Source organism: Gymnogyps californianus, chromosome 13 (assembly GCF_018139145.2).
Source record: "Gymnogyps californianus isolate 813 chromosome 13, ASM1813914v2, whole genome shotgun sequence".
NCBI lineage: Eukaryota > Metazoa > Chordata > Aves > Accipitriformes > Cathartidae > Gymnogyps > Gymnogyps californianus.
This window is the reverse complement of record NC_059483.1, coordinates 20,463,727-20,490,128: the sequence shown is the minus strand read 5'-3', so window position 1 is coordinate 20,490,128 and position 26,402 is coordinate 20,463,727. Positions and strand designations below refer to the sequence as shown.

General features: G+C 35.7%; 2 protein-coding genes across 3 annotated transcripts in view; one reads left to right on the top strand and one right to left on the bottom strand.

The window, feature by feature from the left end:
- The window catches only part of CENPP (centromere protein P), a 150,612-nt gene that overhangs the window by 37,540 nt on the left and 86,670 nt on the right, over positions 1-26,402 (top strand). The gene's annotated exons all lie outside the window — the stretch shown is intronic.
- On the bottom strand, positions 3,492-9,597 carry OMD (osteomodulin). 2 transcript variants are annotated; one of them, XM_050904467.1, is made up of 3 exons: positions 9,578-9,597; positions 5,495-6,450; positions 3,492-4,587 (listed from the first exon to the last, which is right to left on the bottom strand). In XM_050904467.1, the coding sequence occupies exons 2-3, from the start codon at positions 6,426-6,428 to the stop codon at positions 4,268-4,270; spliced, it is 1,254 nt and encodes a 417-aa protein (XP_050760424.1). In that variant the 5' UTR covers positions 6,429-6,450; positions 9,578-9,597; the 3' UTR covers positions 3,492-4,267. The 2 variants fall into 2 exon arrangements, with proteins under 2 accessions (XP_050760424.1, XP_050760423.1); XM_050904466.1 differs by lacking the exon at positions 9,578-9,597 and adding an exon at positions 8,112-8,150.

The window sequence follows — 26,402 nt, the reverse complement described above, 5'->3', positions numbered from 1 at the left end:
ATGTATTCAGGGGTACACCTGATGTGCTGCAGCTGCTAATGGATTTTAATTAGTGGCTAGGGCTAGTCTGAAGTAAAGCTCCTCTCCCTCAAAAAACAGAAAGTGGGTCTCATGACCTCATCACAAGTATTTTGCTCTACGGATCCACCCTAGTGCTTCACCTTAATTGCTAGTGCAGACCCAGTGTTGTAAACCAGATCAGGCTTTGTTTCTGTATTTACTGACTCTGTTGTAAATAAACTAATTAAGCTGTTTGATACTTGTTAGGTTTTGCTGTTACTGATAAATAAGTAGCATTTTAATACATGTTTAGTTCTTAGTTTATGAATCTTATTTCCTGCTTAAAAAGACTGTATAATATTCTGAAAATAAATACCAGAACAAATATGAAGCAAATATGTTTTGATACCAAAATCTGTGTGGTTATGTAGTGGTATAATTTGGTTTATACAGAGCTCCACACTTGCATGGCTAGGCTGCTTTGTATACCTGAATCAGTATACTGTCTGCTGCCAAACACTACAACACGGAGCATTGTAGACATGCTGTTCCGAAATTTAATGAGCTAGAATATGCCTTTGCATATAACCATAGTTGGTAGTGCTTAAAAAAAAAGTTTAAAATTCAACTATATCAAGGCAATAAGCATTTGCTAGTAGTGAAGAGCAATACCAGCATGTTACCATAGTCCAGGATAGTAAGAACATAGAACTGGGTGTGGAATTCAAAATAAAGGTTAGTGTACAATATCCTGTCTCCAACAATGGCCGTAAGCAGATGCTTTGGGAAGACTGAGAACAGGACAAGCATGTATGATTCTTGTCTCATCCTGTCTCCAATTTTCTTCCATTCTCCAGCTATTTTCAGCTCAGCACTTTTGTACCTACTGTGCTTTGTCTGTTTAACAACCTGTAATGGATCTCTTCCAAGAAAGACAATTACTTATCCAGTCTTCCCTTGAAACCACGTATAAAATTGCTGCATCCAGTGTGTTCTCAGGCATGCAGTTTAATGGGCTGACTACTCACTGCTTACAAACTTTTGTTTGTCTAGTTTGTACCTGGTACATACCAGCTTCATTTGATGGCTCCTTGCTCTTGTACTGGAGCAGCTGATCCCCAGACCCATGCTGTCTATGCAACTCATAATTTTGTGGATGTCTCCTGTATCTCCCCTTAGCCATCTCTTTTTCTGAACTGGCGAGTTCTAGCCTACTCAATGTTGTTTATATAGAAGCCATTCCTTATCTTTGGTGACCTTATTACCTTTCTCTGATCCTTTTCTAGTTATGCCATATGTAATTATGCCAGCTACCTGAGCATAGGGGTTAAACCACGACAAGGGCTCAGAAATCAATAGTGTGTTTAATGTCTGAGTGAGCCACAGATTTATAACAGCATTATGATGTCTCTCGTTTCCCATTTTTCTCTAGTTACTCTCTGCATTTGAGTTTCCTTTTTACTGCTACTGGGTACTAAGCCAGTGTTTTCATTGAACTGCCTATTATTACTCCTGAGTCTTGCTCCTGAGTGGTGGTGGTGAGGTCATGCTTTGTTAGTTTTTTATCTGAAGCTAGTATCTTTTCCATGGATATCACTTTTCATTTAACAGTGTTGAATTGCATTAGCTATTTTAGCATCCTGAGGTCCTTTTGCAGTCTTTCTTCATTGCGCTTAGCAATCTTTGTTGTCATCTCAATTCTCAGTCCGATTTGTCTATCTTTTGCAAGCATATTAAACTGAATAGGTTCCAGCACAGGCCCTTTGCAAAACTCCCACCAGTGAGCTCCCTCCACAGCAAAAACTGACCATTTATTCTTATGCTGTTTCTTATGTTTCATTTGATTTTGTCCGTGCTGTCACCTCTTAATCTGTGGCAGCATAATTTCCTTCAAAACCTTTCAGAACTTTTTGTAGGCTGTTCAGACCAGGATCTCCCTTTTCCACATCCTTGATGATTCCTTCAGAGAACTCCAAGAGACTTGCAAGGTAAAAACATCATGGCTTTTACAGAAGCCATGCCCAGTCTTACCAGAGCAGATTGTATTTATCTATAATTCTGTACTTTATTATAACTTCTCATTTCTTTAATACAGGCATAAGGCTAGCAAGTCTTTTGTTCCCTGACCATCCTAAAATCTTTTTTAAAGAATAGCATTGTATTTGCCACAGATGAGATATGATAATATTAATTGAATGATGTGAGTTATGATGGCTCTGATTGTAACACGATTCTCATGTTCCATCTGAATCGGTTTAATGTAATAAGACAGCTCTAAAGTTTTCAATAATTTTCAGTTTGATTTGTATTTAAACTTTAAGAAATGTATGTAACTAGTTGTTACGAAGTCCATATCTTTACTTCTACTTTAAAACTAAAGCTAAGCTTTGCTTTGTAAATGTTTTTAAAAAGCAGAAAGTTTGTGATAAAAGATATAATACTTGTACTATATTTGAATAATGTTCTTTTTTTTTAAAGCTGAGCAAGCCTTTCAAAAAAGCCTGTATTAATTTAGATTTGCATTTTGTACACTATTCACTTAAAATCTGAAATAGTTGAAAAGTTATAAAGGTTCCCTAAGGTTAATATGCTACATGTTTATATTAATAAAACTATAAAGTTAGAGATAAATATATGTCTACATACTGTACGTAAGTTTTTGATAAGAATATTTAAAGTAATGAATACATACATATATTCCTCCCTCATGAAGCCAGAGGTACTTGAGGTTGATAAATGTTAATAAACTTTTTTTTTTTTAAAAAGAGGAAGATAAATTCTGCAGCGCTGTAAATTTGTGGGGTGACCATAAAATATTTTGCCATGAGTATTATATCTGTTCAGAATGTGATTAAGAAAAAGAGGAAGGAGAGAAAGAATGGATTTTTTGAGTTAGTTGACCAAAGACCCACAACTTAATAATGATATAATAAATTTTGTATCCACAAATTTTTACAACCAGTGTTCTTAAAGACTATGTATTTTTAAAGGTTATATTCATGGGCTTATGAGGAATTTCTTTCCATTAAAAAAAAGTGTCAGTAAGTATTTTCATTTTGTTAATATTTTAGTTGTTGCATCAGAAACCAAAATATACTAAGATGGGCTTCAAAAAATAACTGAAATTGTAAGAGAAAAAGCCAAACCTATCTGAAGCTTTTTAGAAATTCTAAAATAAAAATAAAGAATTTAAATAAAACAAAAGCAGTAAAGTGCCCTATAGTATTATCTTACCCTGTAGTTATTTGGATCTGTTTCTCGGCATGAGACATAATAAAAATAATTGCATAGCTCAAACAGTATACAGTACTTTTCTTTAGATTGCTTAAAGCAATTTTTGTTCTACTTTGAAGCAGAATATAGCTAATTGGTATTAGCTATGCAGAGGGATAGTCTAAATTAATAATTTAAAAAACCTAGAATGCTACTGTTTGTACCTGTTCTACTTGATGAACAATTCTAATAAAAAGATTACATTATGTACCTTCTAAAATAATATGGGCTAAAGCATAGGTAAAATGTAAATACTAATGCATCAGTTGTATTAATGCACATCTTCTTCCCTAGATCCTAAGACCTTTGATGAAAGGTCGGTTATTGCCTATATTACTAATAAGCTAAAATCTCCTTTGAAAGAGTTGTGATAGTTGAGGTACAAGCTGAGAAGTAAATATTATAATACACCTTGTCAGGACACTGCAAACATAACATGAGGAAGATTTGAAACTCAAAGTTTGTGATTGTCCTGTCCAGTTAGAAATTGGAAGAACATCTGTATTTCTGGAAGATGTGGAGGAACCTTGTGGAAGTATTTTTGTGATCTTACTCTCTTATTCTTTAGTGTGTCTATTTTCTTCTGTGGTCAGCAGTAGGATGTATAGCTGGACGGATTTTTGGCCTTATCCACATGTTCCTATTGAGCATGACATTGATTTGTATTTTAGTCATTTTGCAAGTTGGATCACTTTAGAACATAGAAGCTTTTTCAGGTCAATTTTCTTCAACTTAGGCTGCTCACCCAAGGATAAGTCCATCATCAACCCAGGTTATATATCAGACTGCTGTCTACTGCTGAGGTGAGTGCTCTTTGCTCCCAGTGTTATGTTTTTTACTACGTCAATAATAGGACATTTACCTACACTAAAATCCTATCTCCACTTTACAGATGTATCTTAAATATCCCAAACTATCCAGCTGTTCTAAAATGGATATGAATACCCCACAACTAAGAAAAAGTTTCTGTATATACTCATTACCAATGATTACTTCACTGAAAGTAAGGATGAAAGTAGTTGTCTTCTGCTTCATGTTCTTCTTCGGTTTCATGATCATGTGTTTCGTGATCGTCTTCTGCTTCATGGTATTCTTCTGGTGTTAAAAATCGTCGAAACACTGGTGTTCTTAGCTGAGTTGACTTGTTGACATTAACATTTTGTTCACCATAATAAATGGTTCGAATGTGAGGGAAGCAAAAGAATGCATATGTGCTTATTGGAATTGTAAGCTTATTTTGGTCCACCCGTATATAGGTTAATTGGTTGGTGTTCATTGGATCAATAGATGGACACATCAAAGTAACATTTATGACTGTAAGAGAGAGAAAAATATTAATTAAAATACAGAAAATAGTTGTATTTAAGATCTATTGCAAAAGTGAAACTTATGTTTTGAAATTTAAAATGGAAAATATTTTTGTGGTGCATAGTATTAATATCATCCTTCCCTGTGTTTTAAATCAGTTTTGGAAATGACAGTGATAACAATTTGGGAGTTTGCAAAGTATAAGGTTGTGGGGTAAAGAAAAAAATAAATGTGACTACCATACAATTTGTAGTTACTATTTTATATAAATGGAATATTTTCATAATTCCTTTTCTCTGTATGTTTTTATCAATTGCCTAATCAGAAGCAATTTTCAAAAGGTTTTAGCTTGTTATATGAAAAACTGGTATTAACTTTTACAAAAAATTGCAAATTAGTGGTAAGGTGCAAAAATAAAATCCATTCTAATTTCACTGGTTGGGTCTCAACTAACTGAGGATGTGTTTACATTGCATCTTGAAGAAGATCGGATGATGTTCTTCCTGCGCTATAAGCTGATCAAAAGCTACATAGCTGCATTTGCTCCTGAGAAGTACAGTGTGTATGAACCTGGGTCAGTGCCATGTTAACTGGTTAGTTCAGAACACTAATAGCTTAAGCTCGCCTCTCTGCAAAGGAGGACATCAGAATACCTCTTGAACAACATGCAAATCTGGATGACTGCTGGATTCTATGCTTGGTTTATACATGACCTAATTGAGAAGCTGTAAGATGGCAGGTCCTCGAAACCAAGGATACAACAAAAGAGATATTTCCGATAGTTTTTTGATGTAGGCTTAAAGTTCTTAATTCTGGGTGGTAAGGAAAATATGCCGAACTCACCCCCCTCCCACAACCAATGCCAAAATCCACTAAGTTTTTTGCTTTTAAAGAATTGCAACCATCAACATACTTTCGATGTCATTGCCTTCAATATACAAATGCTGCAAACTTCTTGGAATATAGAATACTTGTTTCAATTTGTTATGTCCAAGATTAAGTTCTAGAAGATTGGGTAGATTAAAGGTGTTGCGTGCAATGTTCTGCAGGTTATTGTGGGACATTCTTAGAGCAATGATTTTTGGAAGTCTGTTGAAATAGTTTTCTGGAATATAAGAAATTGAGTTATTTTCAAGAGAGAGATACATAAGTGACGATGGTAGATCAGGAGGCATAGTCTGTAATTTGTTGTTGCATAAGTTGAGCTGCATTAAATTTTTCATGTTTGAAAAGGGTTTTCCTTTGAGTACTGAGTCATCAAGAAAGTTACTGCAAAGGTCAAGCATGGTTATATTAGGTAATCCTTCCAATGCATTTCCAGATAACCGAGAAATCTTATTGAAACCAAGGAGGAGTCTCTCTAGAGAGCTGGGGAGTGGGAATGGAAATTCTTCTAATTCATTATGTTGTAAATGGAGTTGCAGTAAGTTTGAAAGTTTGGCAAAAACACCATGGTCAATCATATGAAATTTAATTTTGTTGTGGCTGAGGTTAATTTCTCTTAAGAAGGTAGCATTAGTGAATGGTCCTGCAGGTACAGCTTCAATATCATCGTTTTGCAGATAAAGTTGTTGGACGTGACTAGGGATATTTGGTATTGTCTTAAGTTTACGATGATCACAGTACATTGATAACGGAAAAGCTGGTGGACAAAAGCATTCTCTGGCGCACTCAACTGGAAAAGGAAAGCGAGGAACTTCAGCTTGTGTATTTGGATTAATATAATGTGGATGTTGATGATCTGGCTCCTCATCATATTCATTCTCAAAATCATAGTCTTCATATTGACAAAAGACCATAGCAGCCCAGAGGAGGTGAATGATTGATAGCTGGCTCAGAATCCCCATATTTAAAGTTGTATGTTGTATCCTGTTGATGAGAAGGACAAATAAGTTTATTAGATAGTCATAAAGTAAGTCACATATAAGTTTCAGTTTTAAGAAGAAGCAATATAAAATAGAATAGTGCATTTTTTTGGCAACAGTCAGTGACATTATTAGCAAAAACAAGTTTTAATCTGTATCTTCCAAGAAAACAGCCATAAACAAATACACTGTCCTTGAAGTAAATGTAAGTTTTCTTGTATGACTTCAGACAAGGAACAGCTTTCTGCCTGTGCTGTGCCTGTTACTGAAGGATACCATAACAGTTGGGAGTAGAAAAAAATCCCATTCTTCATTCCTTTCTCACTTTAATTTATTACAGAGAAGTTGCAAAAGGACTTTATATAAAAAGTGGTATGGTCTGGGGTTTGTATTGGACATTTGAGGTGTTGCATTCTTTCCAGTGTAATGGGTTAAGCATCAGCCTTACAAGTCAGTTTTACATGGGTGCAGATGGAATTCCTGAGCAATGTTTCTTCCTCAGACCTTTGGAAACACATAGATAGCCTTACTAAACTCTGTCAAGATAAAAACTTTTTTTGCAAATGTATTAGTTATTCTCACTATGAACTTGCACTGCACAAATGGTGCGTGGTCAATATCATAGAATCATAGAAGTGTTGTTTGGAAGGGACTTTTGGCGATCATGTAGTCCAGCCTGGTGCTCCAAGTGTTTCCAACAGTAGATTAGATCAGCCTAGACTTTGTATGGGTGAGCCTTGAAAATCTTCAAGGGTGGAATTCCAGCATCTCTCTAAATAACCCAAGTTAATGTTGTACTACACTCCTTGTGAAGAAATTTGCTAGTCTTACTAAGCATCCAAGCCATGGCTTGTGTCTATTGTTCTTGTTTTTAAACAAAGTTATTTTTGTTAAAAATATCTATCCTCAACTAAGGTGAGGTAATTGCAGGATTGTTTCTATAAATAGAACAGTGAAATAGATTACTTTGAAATATTGTATTTTATGTAAAATAGAAATTTACATGGCATTGGTGATTGTATGTTCTGTGGCATTTTATATTGTTTTTCTATTATTTCAGCAAAACATGGCTGACAGTACAATGCATTAATGATGATAAAAACTTAATTTTTCCATTCCTGTCATTTAATTAAATCAAATACAGTTCAACCATTGTGTACTGCACATCATGTAAAATCTTCATTGATAAGAAGTTTTCTTTATAGTCTTCCTATGCTTCTGTAATTGTATGTTCTTTATAGACATGAACTAGTTTACCTTCAAAGTACCCTTCTGAGGTAAAATACTGATGTTGTGAAAGGCAGATAATTTTGCATGTCAAATTTCTGATGCTCAAAGCCAAACTAACTTTTTAGAGCGCTTTATGCAGAGGAACCCTATTATTTGGCAGAATTAGAGTTGTGAATTATGTCAAGCTGTTCAACTTAACAGATGAGTCAAAATGTAACATTGCAGGTCAAAGCACATAAATCATGGAAAATTTTAAGAGACTTTGCTCAGTATAGTTTGGGAACCCTGAGGCAGAGGAAAGCAGATATTCTCAGGGGTTTTTTTATAATGACATTCATGTTTCTTAATCAGGGGACTCTCTTCTTCGTTTTCTTGATGTTCTTAATAATTTTTTACCAAACACAGTTAACCAGTAACAAAGGAGACGAGACTTACAAATGCTAATTTCCTGTGCTTCATAGTGGTGTTTGATGCCTAATGCATGATGTATTCTACAAATTGAATGAGAGAGAGAGAATTCTAAGGAAAAAAGTAGTAACAAAATCATGGAATATAATGCATCCTCATAATCTTCCTGTGTTGCACACAGCCCATGTATGACAATGGCTGGGTGAAATAATTTGTGGTATTGTCTAACTTGCATTTCTAACTTTGTATCATTTGTATTTGAATGCTTCTTTAATCAAGTTTCATATTGATTAAAATCTTAAAAACAGGTTTGAATGGAGTCAGTTGTTTGGATCCCCGCTGTAGGTAGGTTCTCAGCAAAGCCAGGGTCTCCATATCCCTACAGCATCATCAGATGTCTGAGCTAATCTAAGTAAATAGCAGAAATATGTCTACACAGAGAGCAGCCTTGCACTACAAGCATTGTATAAATGCACTATGCTGATAAACTTTGCAGACACTTGCTGGGTTGAGAAGCAATACTGTGCTTCAGGAGGAATTAATTGGTTTTCAGATTTCAGGTAGTGTATGTTGGGAGAATACCTTATTACTGTATTTCTAACTTCTAGTCAGACCAGGTGGTGTCTACCTGTATAAAATCTGTCTCTCAATCCTGTAACTTGATTTTTTTTTTTTTTTTTTTTTTGGTGAACAGATCCTTACACAATGTGTCCCCCATGCCTATTTCATGTTCTTGGTTTCCCTTTGATTCCTGTTTTATTCCCTCTTAGTTTCAGTCTAGAACTTTAGCTTCACCTTCTGGTTCTATTCTCTCAGCACTTCTACTAAGTGTCACAAAATTTCCAATTAATAATTTCGGTTCCCAGTGCCGCAATAGTCCCTAGAAACCAGGAGGAACAACTCGGGAAAGTCCTCTTCAGTTTGAGGAAAAAGCTTACTTCGGCCTTCATGCAATTGATACACTTGTCATGTAGACAATGTAAAGAGAACTATCATCACTTCAGATGGAATGATAAGTAATAAGAACCAAGATCTCTTGCTGGTTTTATGGAGAGAGAGAGAGAGGAGCTGGTATTTGGGGGGACTGGTTTTTATGCCTTGGCTGTAGTTGAGTGCATTTTTAGTAGAATAACTGTCCTACCAGGCTTGCAGGTCATGTCTCAAAGCACTGAGGTACTAACACTTCTTCATGAAATATTTCTAAGAATTTAACTAGCTTTAAAACAAAGAATCATGTCAGGTGAAGCTTGATAATGGGGGAAGCAAGTCAGATGCACACAATATGATAAACTGCATACTTACAAAGTTGAAAGAAAATAGAAAATCTTAAAAGCATGATTCTCTACCATCTGTAATAAACTCAAAGCTTAGTAAGTGTATTTGTAAGCAGTTTACTAGCTGAAAGCTAAAAATTATATAACAGGCAATGAGTCACTCAACTGCAAAAATAACACGATCGGTTCATTTTATTCCTGCTTACCAAGAAAACTTACTGTTTGGAAGTCTGTGAAGCTCAAGTTGTAGAGGGCAGCAAGTTATTGTGCTGGTGGAATCATCTGAGAAATAGCCTAACACAGCTGGAGGAACAAAAGATCTCTCTAAGCCATATTTTGTGGTGAGGAGCCTTGTGGGAAGGCAAAGCAAAATAATAGCCTTAGCCTCTCTTCTGATTTGCCAGTTAAAAAAAAAAAAGTTTTGTGCCACATCATCAGTTACTGTAGATGCTGTGTCATAAGTCTGTGAAGTGATTTCTCCTTTTGTTACAATCACTTCAAAATTATTTACAAGATTCTTTCAGTGTTACCAGTTCCCATTAAAAAAAAATTGAGAGAGTAAGACTTCAAAAAATATTAGAGAGGTCGTTAGTTCATAGTGCGGTTTCAACTACAATGATTCAGTTATGCGAAGGATTTGTCCTCTGGAGGATGAAGTTAAGAAACAGTAAAAAATTAACCTTATCAAAATTGAGGGAAAGCATGTGCTATAGAAAAGCTCTTATGAACATCTTCCATTGTATACATTTTTTCCCTCCACAATCCATGTTTCCTGTTTCCTTCCTGCAAAGTAGTTGTACTATACAGTGCTGTTGGTATGGTGTTGTACTTCACAGTGTTGTTTTAAAGTTGTAGTTCAGGATTCACAGTCAGTTTCCAACATGTTTTTGCTAAGTTGTATAGAAAGAGCATAAATCTTCCTATGAAAAAGACAAGTATGACATGAGATATAAACCATTTTGCTGAAGAAAAATATTTTTCGTAGCTTTTAAGAGGGAGAAAAAAAGGCACAGTTATCTGCTTTTGCTGCTATATGGTACTTAAATAACTGTGATATATGCAAAAAAATGGAGAAAAAGGACAATTTTTTTGTTGAAGTGAGACACTGTTCTGGATTAATCTTATCACTTGTCAAAAGCATTTAATTATGCTTTTGATTTGGTAAAAGAATTATATTATTTCAAAATCTATTCACAAGGAAGAATCTGGTTCTTTAAAAAAGTATAAGTGCCTTAGAGGTATCATATTTGAGAAAATAATGCAATAGTAAGTTTTACTTCTTTTTTAGTCTTTGAGCTTCCTGAAGCTGATGATTTGCTTGACCTTTTCAAGTTTCCTCTGTAACACTGAGGACAAGAACATTGTTTAAGAAGATAAATCATGCATGATTCTAACATTTGGGCTATAAAGAAAAGCACCAGAAGTCATGACCAAAATAATATTGTAGGAGTTGGCAATACTGGAACTAAAATAAAGCAGTCATGTATTTATGTAGAGAATACAGAATACAAGGGAGAGGTTGAAAGAGTAAAATTAAAACTACGTAATCCTTGATTAATAGTATTGTAAATAGTTGAATAGCTACATTGTACCACTAAACCCAAATAATACTAAACAACAAAAGTAACTGATTTTTAAAATAATTAGAATACATTCATAATGATAACTGAAAAAAAAACCCACCAAGTTTGTTATGCCAATTAGTAAAATGTTATTTGCTGCTACGAAGTTTGGGTTTTTTTAAGCAGAAGACAAACAACATGGTACAAATTTTTGGAAGCTTTGTTATATTAACAGTTCTAAATAAAACATATGCAAAAATTAAAACTATTTTCTCTAAAGATAAAAATTGGACTAAATTAGAATTTTAATTTCGTACCTGATATTTTTCTATCGTTTTCTACTACTGATTGTGTCCCAAATCCTCTTTAGCTATCAAAAGACTTCATGTCATGATGCATTTAAAAATCCATGGTGGCAGAGCAAAAGAGTAAGTCCTTTTGAAAAATTGTGGCTAAAGCTCTTGATTTAAAGCATATTTAGCTGCAGAAGATGATGCAGATCTAGCCATGGAATATATTAAGACTCAGTTCCTTTTTTGTTGCATGAGCTATCTTGGATACAAACAAGTCTATACTTTGTGATCTTGGTCAAGTTGTGTGGTTTGATCTTCTCTTAGTTTTCATTTGAGGTGTGGTAGGAATTTCCTTACAAGGAGGATGATGAGAGGATTAAATTTAACATCATTCATGTAAGACTTCTTGTTTCAAAGGCTGTGACAAATTTATTAAGTTTTCAACATGTTTTGGTTTTCAGTTTTAAAAAATGTTTCATAAGGACTTATTTTTACTGTTGAATTTGTGATTTTTTAATTTTCATCATTTTATTTATGCAGTTGTGATGCAAAGCAAGATGTATATCAAGCTAGAAGTCAGAGTTGGCTTGAAGCTGATTTATTTTCTGAAGCCAAACTTGGATGGATCCTTTTTGTAAATTAAAAAGTTTGAAATTTTACCATCTTCATTGACTGCATTCAACTTATGAGACTTGTTAGCTTTTTCAACTTTGGTTCTGAACTGAAGGCTTAAGAAAGGAGACTGTTCTAATATTTTGTGATTTTAGGTTTGTTTAACTAGTTGAGTAACAGTCAACTTAAAAAATTTGAAATTTCCAAATTTTAGCCAAAATATTCATAGAGTAAGTAGAGAAGATAACCAGTGGCACTGAGGTGAATGAGACTGGCCCTGATATAAGAAGGAATAAATTATACTGCTTGATCTTTTCCTTATATTCACCATTTTACTGTAAAAGATTCTTGGGTTTCTTTGGGTTTCTACCCGCGCTCCCCAAAACTTATAATGGTCCGTATGAAGCCAAGAGAAAGGGGGGAAAAAAAGTACATATTGTTAATAGAGAATTAAAGGAAATCAAATGAAGCTAAGCTGTGTAAGTTAGAACTGAGAACTGTCTTGGAAGCATGATCTTGCTAGAATTAGAAAGCTGTTCAGCTAAGGTCTGGCCCTGCTATCAGACGTCTGAAGAAAAGCCTCAAGCTCAAAATTTTAAAATCCTCCGTTGACAACTTTGGAGGAATTCTGTGCTTTAGGTAAGAATTGGTGATGTTAGTTTGTTACTCTTAAGTGATTGCACAGTAGAAAAGAGAATGCATGATCAAATATAATGAGGAAGTTTGAATGTTGTAATTTGGTTCCCTATAAAGCCTGTGGGTTTCTTAAGTAAGAAACAGCCTTAGGCATGTATCATCTAGACTGGGCTGCACTTCAAAGTCAGATTGTAGGCACAGAAACTCTTTGCATCCTAATTTCTAGGTCTTAACTGGCAGTCCACAAACACTGTCAGCGGACCACCTGCAGCCTGTATGAGTCTTGTACGTGATCTGTAAAGGCACTTCTTATTTGTGCTTGCCATCAACAAAAGTAACCGATTATCAAGTGGCTGCTGGATTTATTTATGCTGTGCCAGAACTAATGTGAAAATTCAGCTACCGAAGTGTAGAACTCTCAGCAAATCAAGACACTGAATTGCTTGATCTTGCAGAGCCTCCAGCCCAGCCAGAGCCCAGAGCACGCACTCAATAATAGCTCTTACAGACTTCATGTTACTCTGCTCTTCAGTGGGAAGTCATTCGAGGAGCATGTCCCTGTGCGAATATGCATTTTTAAAGGTTGTGGAAAACGGGCCATCAAATCATATCAACAGTCCTGCAGAGCTGAGACAAGACACAATCTGTTTAAGAAAGGAAAGGAAGGCAGAGCTGTGCCATGTGTGGGGCTTACTGTTGCCTCTGACCTGAACCTTGTTGTGTGGTCTCTACTCATTTCCCATTTAGTAGGTGGTATTACAAGATCAAAACTCTGGCAACCCTCATCTTATGCAGCCTGTTTTATATGTGTTGCTTTGTTTTGCTAGGAGCTACTAGGAAGAACATGTTGAGCAACTGAAAACAGTTGAGTTTACAAGAAGTATTTGTGAAAAATAATTCCTAAGGTTTGCTAGACTGTAGATTTTGCATATATTGATCAAATGATACTCTGAACTAACTTTCTTCATTGACTCTTCTAATCAAAGGCAGGTTGTGGTTGCTAGTTGATTTTTATCAGTCTGTTATAACTTGAGTATGCATGCTACAACCATGAATTTGAAGAGGAAATTAAAGATGTTTTTGTGTAGGTTTTATGGCTGTGTTTCAAGAATGTGCTTTTCAGGTGACCATGCAGTCCTAAAAGAATGAAAAAACCAAAAATTGTCCTATATTTTTACTAGAATACAGTATAAGTTAGTGGGTATCCCAAGCCCTGTGATAGGTTCATTGGGTGCTTATTGTTGTTCTGAAATATAAACAGTGGGAATTAATGTAATCCCATAGGCAATTGTCGAGTGACTTCTACTAATAAACAGTAATACTCTGAATTTTTAGCACTAAATTCAGTAGAAGCATCTAGAAGCAATACATTAGGAAGCCCTGATCTCATTAGATGATTGGTTAAACATGTGCATGAACATGTGCAATTAACAATTTGTATTGCAATTTGTTTTGCTGCAAAAGCTAAGTATCAAGCCTCCTGGCATGTTCAAATTTGTAATACTGAAGCTTTTTGAATGGAAGAGTGGGTGTGAGGTTTTTTGCTATGACAATATCAATTTACAGTAATAGATAATTGACTTTGAAAGACTAATAGAAGAGGAGGGTTGTAACTTTTTTCTGAACATATTGCTGTGTTAGAAAACGTAGAAGATTGTAATACTATGTTGGGAGGGATTACTTTTTTTTGATATATGGATTTTACTTTCTACAGCAGAGGCATTTAAATATAGTCCTCATGGTATAATGTTTCTACTACCACAATAACAAGTAATCATAAACAATTGATACTGGAATAATAAAATGAGTTTAAAATTCATGTAGACAATAATATCTGTAGCAAATAGTGTCTGGTCACTCTAAAATACCCTGTACTATTGTATGAAATTATAAATCTCTTCTGAGGAGAGTCACTGTTGTCAGCTGACACTTACATTTTTAGTAATTGAATAGTTTGTTTAACAAATATACTTTTCTTTATACTTCGTATTTTCATACAGCCTACTTTGGTTGTTCCAAGATAGATGACTTTGGGCTGTGTTTTCCTGCCACGTGGAGTTCTGGGATGTTGCCTGCTTAATCAGAGATTGTATATCAGTGATTATACCAATATAAAATAGAAGCGTCTGCCTGTTTTTGCAACCACTGTTTACCGGTGCAGGTATATTCATTTTCTTGAGGCAGCATTAGCAATTGGACCTCAAACTTTAACATAGCCTTTATTTTGCCTGATTTGTGTCCTATATAAAATTGTATAGATGATCATAGTATATGACAGGTGTCTTGCACTCATTAATAAAAGTAATAAACATTGTAAATAAAACTAAAAGAATATAAAGTGTTTTGGAATGGAGGGAAGTGAGAGGGGTGATATAGCTGAACGTAGAATGCAGAGATCCTTGAGCAGTACCAATCCAAGTTGGTAAGTCCAAACAGAGTAGTACCTTTTGTATTTGTCCTTATTGCTTCTGTAATAGTTTATTCAGTGTTATTTATTTGAGATAGCATAAAATGACACTTTTTATAATTACCGTTTAAAAAAAATATTAGTGTATCTTTTGGTTCTTTCGCAGCTTAGGCAATGCCCTTGTGTCTTTAAAAAAAAAAAACCAAACCAAACCAAAACAGCAAAATCTGAGGACTGTCATCTTAATATGTGAAGTTGACTAGAAACTTGCTGCTCACTGGGAGAGCATTCTTAGCATCCACTTTAACTAACTTCATTCATTGAGTCTATTCCAAAGCAGGCACTTCTTCTCATTTATTTCAAACAGAACTACTAACTTCAATACCCGAAGCTGATAGATGCCTAAAAGAGATAACATGAATTCTACCCTAACGTAATAATTTATATTAATACTTTATTCATTAACTTATTTCATTCATTCATAGCTGTGGACTTCATGCATTTTTGTTAAAAGAACTAGAAAATGTGCCTGCAACTTCAGATTGTTCCCATGTTTGTATCCAATCTGCAAATTGTATGTTTATAGCCAGAAAAATAAGCTTTTTTTTTTTTCTTTAAGCACTTTCAGGCAAGGATAAGGAGTAGTTGTCTAAGTTATCTGCCAAAGAATTCCTGAATGATCATGCATAGGAAAATGTTTTGCATTAGGAGAAATTTTCCCCTTGTACGTGATGGAAAGTGCTTCCCATTTACTCTTTTGAGTGTGTTTAAGAATGAAGGTCCTTACTTGTTTTTACAATGACTATAGAATGTGTTTCTTTTTGTGGTAGATGTATTTGTTTGAACATTTCCAGAGCAATAGATATTTACAACTGTCCTGCCTTGTGGTGCAGAGGATTTTGCCAGGCATCCTTTCAGCTCTCTCCAATAGTCTGGAAACTTGAGATCATCCTTAAACTGGTTCTTAATTTTTATTATCCCTCTTTCTTCTAAAGAATAAATCCTCTCATTTTAGCACAAGACCTTGCAATGCTGGTATCACAGCCAGCATTACATTTATGGCCTGCAGTATGTTTTTTCTGCAGTCAGAATCTGTGACTTGGAAACTTTCAGAGAAACACCAAGTAGTATTATACGTCATTCATCTGTACCCTCGTATATTCTCTTATAAGGAAAGATATAATCTCTGTACCCTTTATTTCCTTCAGTTACTCTCCATTTTTATCTCCATTTTGTTTGGGTTTTCTTTAATATTAACGCTGTTTTGGGAGAGATACTTGTCCATGCACTTATATTCTGCCTGACATATAAAATAAATGTAATTTGATTTATGGCAAGTAATCAAATTGAAGTATTTCTCTGCTGTTTGAATAATTTGTGAGTCACAGCTGCTTCTTGGCAGAGCTGAGACAGGGTCTCATTTACTTTATCCAAGTGCTCTGTGGCAGGAATTCTTCTGTTTCTTCTATCATTAGGCATTCTGAGATTCTTGAAAGGCCTTATGGCTGCTTCTGGTGAGGACACGAACATGGTTCACACTTAAAACAGCGTTCATGTTAGCGGCCATTTCATCAGGGAGGATGAGTTGGTCTGGGCATTGGTTACAGATCTTCCATTGTAATCCAGCAAGTGTCCTTGTTGCCTTATGTCATGCTTCTGACACCTGACTCTCGTCTTGTCCTATCACTTTTTGAGAGTGAAGGTAATACCTGCAACTATTTGTAGCCAAAATATAAACATCCATAATACTTTATTTTTAAAAAATAAATTTAAAAAATCTAACTGGGTCTTGGTCAGGGTATGACATGAAACCAGTGCTTTGAATTATTAGATTGAACTCTATCAGAATTGAGCCAATAGTAGTAGCTGTCTTTAAAAATGTTAATATTCTATGTGACTGCAAGACAGCTGTCCAAAACTCCCTTCACATCTTTGCCAAACACTGGGCTTATTGCTGAAACCTCTAAATAAGTCTGTATGTTATGAAAGCAGTCACAGAGAGATGACTGGTGTAGTTGTTTAGAACTGCTAATGGGTGAACTAGATACTAGGTTTACCCACAATGGAATGTTTGAGTGGAAAGGTACTCTTTAGAAAGACAGAAAAATTACTTTATGAAGCAATTGCACATCTAACATGCGTTTTCCACGCTCACATTTTCTCCTCTTCTCAGGTTCCTGTGCATTCTGATTTTGGGAGGGAACTGTTAAAGTGGGAAGAATGTGTTACCCTTTCTGGTCTAAGCGCAAAGCACAAGAAGCGGCAGTATGCATGTATAATACACAGGTACTGCTAAGGCAAAGCATTCCTGAAACAGGAGTAATGAAATACTGCCTTATGTATGTATGCTCCAATGGAACACGCTCAAGGAAAACATCTCAAAGATTTTTAGTTAGTATGGTAAGAATCCTTTTATTTTTTTCAATGTTCCATGTGTTTATGGCTTTATCATAAATAATGATACCAGGTTTTTATAAAGAGTATCTACTTTTTTTTCTTCCATCTATTAGATGGAAGCAGTAAGAAGAATATTGTAGATTGGTTTTAGATCAGATTTAGTTTCTACTTTTCTGAAATAAAAGATTGTGGTTTTGACTTCTAGAAATTCAATCTGAACGCACGTTATTTAGCTTTGAACAGCAATATTAATTCTTCCAGGAAGACCTTTTGGTCAAGAATTTTTTTTTTTTCGGTGAGAGCCAAAATACCAACGGATTGTAGTACCAATGCATAATTTCCTACAGATTTCACCTTGATTGTGGTCTCAAGGAGAAGAGATAGTGGCCTATTGACCTCATGTGAGCTTACTGTTTTGTGTTCTGAAAAGTTTATTGCTATATTGTATAGGTAAATGCTAATTGTTAACTGTGGTCCCGACATGACAAATAAAGAATCTCTTGCCATGTTGCTTAAGGAAGTACTTTATGGGATCTGGCTATGATAGTGGTAGATGGAGGTTTGAAGTATGTTTTCTTCTGCATAGCATCACAACAGACTTTATCTTCATATCAAATGTGCCAAATTTACAGGCCACTATATAGGAGCGTATTTTGTCAGGTAGAACATAAACCCATTAACTTGACTACCCAATTTAGGTAGATGTTTGCATGGAACATAACTTCTAAAAGTACTGTGATTCTTTCATCTCAAAATTTATCATATTACATAAAGATTCTGCTGGTTGTTATTGTAGGACAGTATTATGCAGTTAGTGAATATGGGAGCAAAGTATTATACTGTTGTACTGACATTTACTTACTACTTCTGTATTTCTGAAAGTTATTTGACTTTCTTTTTCTATGTTAGTCGTTTTATAAATGGCGTTAAATAAAAGTTCTTTGTCCTGTGAAATCTAGTATTTGGGGAAATAGAAAATATTGGAAATTAATAATTTACAGGAGGGTAACTTCTAAATGGAAATTGTATGTATTTGCTTAAAATATAAATGTAAAATATACATTCCAAAAAGCTAAGTAAGCTTTCATGAAATTACTGATTTCTAGCTATTAAACACGAACTTTTTCTTGAGTAAGTAATAATTATGCTGCATCACAGTATTGCTGCTGGAGAAATGAGTAGACAGTTGCTCTTATTCTTGCAGAATACTAGGTTATTCTATCACTTCCTGAATATGAGCATCTACTCATCAGGTTAATACGTAAGTGGCTTCTTCACTTTCTTCATGCTAAAAAATTAGGCCTTGTTACTGACCCATGAGTCACTCATTCAGTCTGTTCCTTGTTTCATCCTGTAGAATAGAAAGAAGATAGAGGTGACAGAAGAAGAATAATGTGGTGTCTGGATGTTTTTCTTGGTGGCCTAAATAGGATATAAATTTAGGTAAAATAATATCTTTTAGAACAGCAGGCCAATTTTCTTTTCCACAAATGAGAAAGGAAGGAGTTAAGGTATTCTGTGAAGAGTGTTTCTGTAAGGAAAATATTTTCATTGCTCTTTATATCTAAAAAGCACTTGGAAATAACACAGGCTGAACAATTAAGAGGCAAGTGCATGCTTGTGTCGGTGACTTGCTCCCTCTCTGTCTCTCAGGAAATTTTACATCTTTTGGCAACCAGTCAGCTAGAGATTTTTTTCCATGCTTAACTTTCTTCTGAATATAATAAGAGAATGTAACTCCTTAACAGTTACTGCAAATGTAATTGTGAAGAGAGCATACTAATTTCAATATTGCTCCCCTTGACTCTGATAGAAACCTTTGTATAGGTGATGGGTAGTACATGCATAATGAATCTGGTGTATGAAACACTGCACAAGATGCATAGATGGTCTATAAATATGGGGCTAGTCTAATGCATCCAGGCTTGTTAAATTTACTGCTTATGCACAGGGAGTTTGTGGCAAGACTTAGCTGTGTGTGGAAATGTGTGGGATTCTCATCAAAACTGCATCCACAGTGCTGCTGTTCCAGAAATCTCATAGTCTTCAAATTTCTCCTGGACAAGAATTTGAGACAGAAAAAGTGTTCATGCATAGGAAAACCTGGCTGTATGGTATTCCCACTGCAATCATAGCAGCATAATGGTTAAATCCAGAATTGCATTGTTCAGTTGAGTAGAACTGTTCATATTTTATATGAAAAATGGCAACAAGTCTTTCTGTCTGGCAGCATGTTATGTTGACCTAATCTTTTATTGGCTAACACAAGCTTTGAAAAACATCCCAACTTGTTTCAAAATATTGATTAGTTTTAGAAATACCTTAAATATCGTGAAAACCTTTCTGTTTATTTTATACTTAACACTGTCTTCCATCTTAGGTGATTCATTGAGTATGCAGGGTAAATCTTACATTTATCTTACCGGATAATTTTAGGCAGTGGTATGTGATACGTGGCATTTGGAATTCGAGTCAGATTTTCATTTACTCCAGGGCTTTTCCATATGTTTCCTATTAGCAGCTTTGTTCTCAAACCTCTGGTCTCCCCAGAAAGGAGGAAAAAAACCCCCAAGAAACAATCTTAAATTCTAAACATAGAGAAGGAGAAAAAAAGTAGGCTTCGGATCATGATTTCATTATTTTTAGTTTACCATTGCTTTTATTGTCATCCTGGTGTTAAATTCTGATCACAATACAATGGAAATAGTAATGTTTCTTTTGTCTATTGTGGTATGCATTAGTTTTTCTGGATAAATAGTGTAATATTTTAACCAGGAGTCCGCTCTTAAGACTGTAAAATAGTGAGCAGTGATGTTTGGTGGTATTCCTAATGTTTTCATTTGAATTTTCTTCTTTTCTTTGAAATTATTGGGGGGAAAAAAGCTTATGTTACCAATTTTTTGGTTCTTGTTAATCTGTCATTAAAAAACACTTGTGAAGTATATAATTTTTTTTTTTTTTTAAATCAAGGCAACATGGGAAAATATTCAGAAACTTTGAGGAATGGAGAGAACAAATTGGCATAGTTCAAACTTCTAAAGTTGAGACTTCTTGTTTTTGTTCAACTTTACTGGGCAGTCTTCTCTGAGATATTTGAAGTTGCTTCAACAGATTGCAGTGAATGCAACTACTTGTAGCATTATTAGTGGTAAATACCAAAATATTAGCTAGAAACCTATCTCTGAAAGATGTAACTCTCTAGATTTAACTTAATCTTTAAAAGAAACATCATAAGATTAGTAAATGGCCAGCTATGGTTGAACAAGTTTGGTACATATTTTAATGTTGGTAATTGCTGTCTTTGAGAGCAGAAATTGCTTCTTAGGACATAGGTAAATGCTTTTTGAAATTATGTTAAATGATCTAAAAGTTTCATAACAATGAAGCTGTATCAGATTTCGTAAGCATAACCTATTTTAGGTAGCTGAACTATTTTACCACTTTACCAAACCAATATGAATGGTTAAAAACTTGCATATCTTAGCTTATATACTTTTTTCTCCTGGTCTAGTCTTGAGCATTTGCCTCACTTTTGGGAAATGCTGGTGCAGGAATTCTTGATGGGATACTTGCTGATGTGAAACTTTCTGGAAGTTTCTACTATGGTTAGAAAGCCAAACTTTCATCTCTTGATTTCCTAAGGAAAGGAAACTTTTTGTCTTTGTCACTTACTTCACCCAGTATCTTTTGATCCTCATTGCCAATTATAACCAAATTTGACACAGGATAGAGGGAAATGTATAGGTACTTTCTACAAACTTGTGAAAAATAGCAGCTGAGTAGAGGAAAGCGCTCCAAAGAGGTACTTCAACTGAGGAAAAGACAGTTATAAATTCTTCTCCTTAGAGTAAGCAGCCAGATGGCAAGACGAAACAGATGTTGACTAACCCCTTGGCATACTTTTAGCTCTGTCACTTGGCAGCCAAACAGGTGGTAGCTGTGGAAGGCAGCTGTAGGAGAATATGCTGAGGTGTTGGTGTGAGGTAGAAACAAGCTGGAAGAACCTGAGAGTTGTAAGGCTCAAATCCATAGGAATCCAGGCTTCCTTGTTCGTGGAGTAACTTAGTGACAGCAACACAGGGAATGAAGAGATTGTCCTTGTCCTTCTAATGCAGCCCAGGATACTGTTAGCCTTCTTGCCGCAAGGGCACGTTTCTGGCTCATGTTCAACTTGTTGTCCACCAGGATCCCCAGGTCCTTTCCTGCAAAGCTGCTTTCCAGCTAGTCTGGCGTTTAGCGATGCATGGGGTTATTCCTCCCCAGCTACAGGACTTTGCACTTCCCTTTGTTGAACTGCATGAAGTTCCTGTTGGCCCATTCTCCAGGCTGTTGAGATCACCCTGGACGGCAGCACAACCCTCTGGTCTATCAGCTGCTCCTTCCAATTTTGTGTCATCAGTGAACTTGCTGAGGGTAATCTGCCCTATCATCTGGTTCATTAATGAAGATGTTGAACAGAATTGGAGCCAGTATTGACCCCTGGGGTGCACTACCAGTTACTGGCCTCCAACTAGAATTCACCAGATCGCTACCTTCTGCTCCCTGCTGTTCAGGTGTCCACCTCACTGTCTGCTCATCCAGCCCATACTTCGTTGTGCTTTTATGATTTTACAACTCTCTTCCCCTCCCCCATAAGGTCATGCAGTGATATCCAAGTAGCTGTGCTCTTTCTCTGTCCATCTGTCCTTTTCTCTTTCCTGGTACTTCTGAGCATAGTGGACACTTTTAGCCAGTTTGCCAGATAAGCTGAATTCCTGCAGGTTTTATGTAAATTGACAGCTGGGCAGAGGAGGAAGTCGCTGTTGATACTGGAAAAAGGAAGAAAAATCAACACTTCTTCACCTTCTTTAACTTGTTTAGCAGCAAGAGAAAGCACCTAGATAATCTGGGAGTTTCATACACTAGCCTGCAGACAACCAAGTAGTTGATTCTGAACCCATACTTCTAACCTATGAATATATTGCTGTGAAGGAAATATAGGAAATAAAGAAGATACTGCATTGGGACTAATACCATTAAGGATATGAGGTGGAATGGGATTTTGTGATGGAAGATTGAGGGTTGCATGGCGTAGGCATCTTTACGAAACTGTTCATTAGGTGTCTTGCTTGCAGAACAAACATATCTCAAACTGAAGTGGTTTAATGCTTCAAAGTTTTGGTTTTGTTTGTTTGGCTTTTCAATATGGATATGAAAGAAATCCTGTTTTATTGAATGTACGTTTTGATTTACATGGTATGCACTTGACATAGGTGATGGTGCAAGTTAAAATCATGATTTGATAGTATTTGGTATTCTTTAAACTTTCAGTATCTTATTAAGTTTGTTATTTGTCTACTAATGTTGTGTAACTTCTATATTATTCTTTGTATTGCTGTCTTTTGAAGTACTGCATTAAGTAGGTTGATATTGGGGAAAGGCAGGAAGAAGGGGAGATGAGGTTATTTCATCCTTTGGCAAGTTAATGGTGTAGAGCAGGACACAGAACTCAGTCTTTAGAAGTACTCAAATAGTACTTTAGTGCTCAAATAGGCTACTCTGCTTAATCAGTTTTTGTGACGTTTACTGGGCTGTTACTGTACAGTAACAGTCTTTGTTACCTATTCTTTAGAATTACTTTTCCTTCTATTGGTAACAATAGGCTGCCATCCTCTGGTGAAATTTGTTAACTGTCTTATAGGGACCTGACAGATTTTCAGAAGAGAGAAGCCCATTAAAGTTTGGAAAGCTCAGACGGAATAAATACTAATTTTTTTATTAGAGGAATGTAGTTACTTGTACAAGGAATAAGTAATAAGAGAAGACTCTTAGAAGGATTTATATCAAATCTCTCTTTCTCCCTCTTTCCTTTATCCATAACATCTGTGGAGAATGTAAAGGTGGAGTTGATTTCTTGACAGTTTTTGTCCCCGTCTGCTGATACTGAACTGCCTTGTTCTGTGGAAAGACTGTTGAACACCAGTGTGTTATCATTAGTTAGCTATTATTCTGTTAATTTCATTGCTGTCCATATTCAGAAATCATTGCTGAAACTGTGTAAGGTGCATTTTATATTGTAATGTCTGTATGTCATTGTGACATCCACTTGAGTTTATGTTAAAGTATGCCAAAGATACAAGGTGTTTAAATTTTTAGTTATTATTACCCACAAATACTAGCTGAAGAATGATATCTGAAAATAACGGAGGGTCGTTGAACATATTTTTTTCTCATAAGTGACAGACATCCTATGAATTTATGTGACTTGATATAGGAAATTACTCTCTTCTCTAAAAATAACTCTTACAGAAGACAGTTAGAAAGAACCATTTGATACTTACCTGCCTTAATGCAAAAATGCCAATGTAGTTTAAGTCACAGAGTTTTTTAAACTTCAAAGCTAGCTGAATTTGCCTTGAAGATGATGAAAAGCTAAGCAGTTGATAAAGTCCTTTAGAGATTATTTATTAAGTGTGGGAGTGGAGGTAGTATCTTCAAAATAGTGTTGCAGTTTCTTCTATGAATGTTGTATGTATCCACGGATGCTGACTGCAGAAAGAGTTTCTCAGTCTGAATGCATGGCCAAGAGGAAAGAGTGAGAAGGCAAGAGAATTTTTAAGGCTTTGGAAGGGTAAGATCAAGACTGTATAGTGTTCTACCTCTTAGGACTTCACTACATTTTTACAAAGCTTTCCCATTATATTGACTTCAACAGTGGACCTAAAATTTGGTGAAACTCTTACGTGAGAGTACCTGTAAAGAATTCTTAGATGTAGAAAGTATTAACCATGCTTTCTAGGGACAAGGACTACTCTGCTAAAGCCATGCCCCAAGGAAAGTTTCAGATGAGGTCCAAGACTGAGGGACACTTTCTGGAGTCAGTATGAGAACCGTTAACTAGCTTCAGCCAAAACTCCTTGCCTTTGGAGACCAAAAAGCCCAGTGGCCATTTTTCTTACACGTGCCTGGCGGTTAGTCATAGGAACACAGGCAGTTTGAACAAGAGCAAGAGGGATTTTATTTTTTCATGTGGCAACCTCCTCGCCTGTTGGCATTTGTTATGTTTGGAAATCTTATGCAAAACTGAGTTATTAAGATTTACTGAGAATATAGGTAATTGCTTCCAAGAGCTCCTTGCTGCTGAGTAGGTTTATTAGCAGTGGGTTGGTTGAACTGGCCTGCTTTGGGGTAGAGAGGTGCAGGCTAACAAAAGGAAATAGAAGTTGTTCTACACGTGTTCAGACCTTAGTCCATCTTCTTAAATGTCTTAGTCTTGGCAGATGCAGCGTTCCTGTTGTCCATTGCATAAGCTTCAATCAGATAAGGAATCATTTGCTTTCTGTTATGTTTCCTTTTAATCCTTACCACTAAATTAGTGTAGAATAATGTACTACATTACACTGTGAGTTTATTCTTTTAGTTAAGCTGCAGAATTTGAATCAGCTCTTCTATTTGTGTTGTAATTGCTGAATTGGTGTAACTACTATAGCATGAGTGTTTAAGAATACATTTAAACTAGTGATTCATATAAATGTAATGATTTTTTCTGTTATCAATTCTATTTTTACTAGCATTCTACTTTGTTGTGCTTTCAACTGAAGATTTGATTGAAGTCCACCTTTATCCCACTTACTTGAGGTGGAAACCGTTAACTTAGTGTTCTACAAAGTAGATAAAAGATTTGGAAATTTTCCTTCCATTTTTCATTCTTAACCTTCTTTAGGATTGAACTTCTTTTTGCTGTTACGTTGCTATTTGACCACTCTTTTCCGCTGGAAGTCCCTCAAATCTTTTTTTGGCTCTTGATTACCCTCTAGTCATCTACAAGTTTTCCTGCCTCATCCTTTATTTGCCTTTCCTCTGTCTTTTCATTAGTAAACTTTATAAGCAGTGAACCTTTTACGGAACATTAAGGACTTCAGCTTTTTAGCTGTTACTAGATAAGAATGGGCATTTATTTCAAATCTTCACTTCTTGGACAGTTAGTGGTTATTGACAGTGCTTTGTCTCTCTGGTATGGGGTTATGAGCTGTTTATGGTAGTATAAGGCAGGGTAGCCTATCATTAACGGAACGTTGGTATTTCCCAGAGGGTATGGATGTGCACTTGGGCTGTTACCATGAAGTAGTAGGTGCTCCTGCTTTAATGTGAATGTAAAGATTTTGCATGATGATGATTTACTCGAGGGTAAATGACTAGTCTGTGTGGTGTGTTCTTCTTTATGTAACTAGGCTATTTCATTCTCAGTTACTTATTTCTGCCCTTGCTCTTTTCAATGTTCTTCCATGCTCCACATAAATCTTGTAGAGGTAGCTTAAAGAGTTGGTTGTTTCCCTCTGTAGCCTTGTCAGATTTACTGTTGGATTTCACTGTTGGATTTATTTAAATTGCAACGTACAGAGAGGCTCAGACTGTGTCTTTGCTGGGAATGCAGAGTTGCAGTAAAAGCTGGTATGCATTCCCTGTATGAATTGTACATCAACAGTTCTGTGTTTCCTATGAGTGTAGTAACTAATTCCCTAGTGGAAAAATCTACTGAAGGTATTGCCTTTTTTCTGTGTATACATCAGGCTTGTCTTCTAACACCGTTCTGTGTTTAGAGATCATAGCTGTTCAAGCGTGATGACATAGCTATGGCTAAAGAAGTCCATGATATAAACTAGACCAACTGATGAAGAGTATACTCGTTAACTACTATTTTCAGTACTGATCACTGCTTTCCCCATGTTGTTTGCTTCGAAACGCACTCCTTAGAAACATCTTTAGAAGCCAGGAATAGAAAGATGCTTGGTGATATGCAGATTTGTTTTGGTTTTTGTGTTTTGTTTAGTCTTTTGTTTTGATTTTATTCTCCCTTGAAGTGTTTTACAGAATTTCTGTTTGCAAAAACTGTTCTTCAGTAAAAGCCTCCCCTGGCCCGCTCTCCCTCCTCTCCCTGTGTGGTTTTGGGTCTCAACAGCATAGTGGTGCTAACAAAATAATAAATACAAAGAGACCAAGCACATGAAAAAAATCAGATGTTAGACTTGATGCTTATTGCTTAGTGTACTTGGGGAGGTGGTAGAAAGGGTGAGAGATTGGGAATTGCTTGATTTATATGTAATATTTTCTTCTACTACTTGTCTGTGTCATTTCCCGTAGCTGCTTCAAATAAAGCA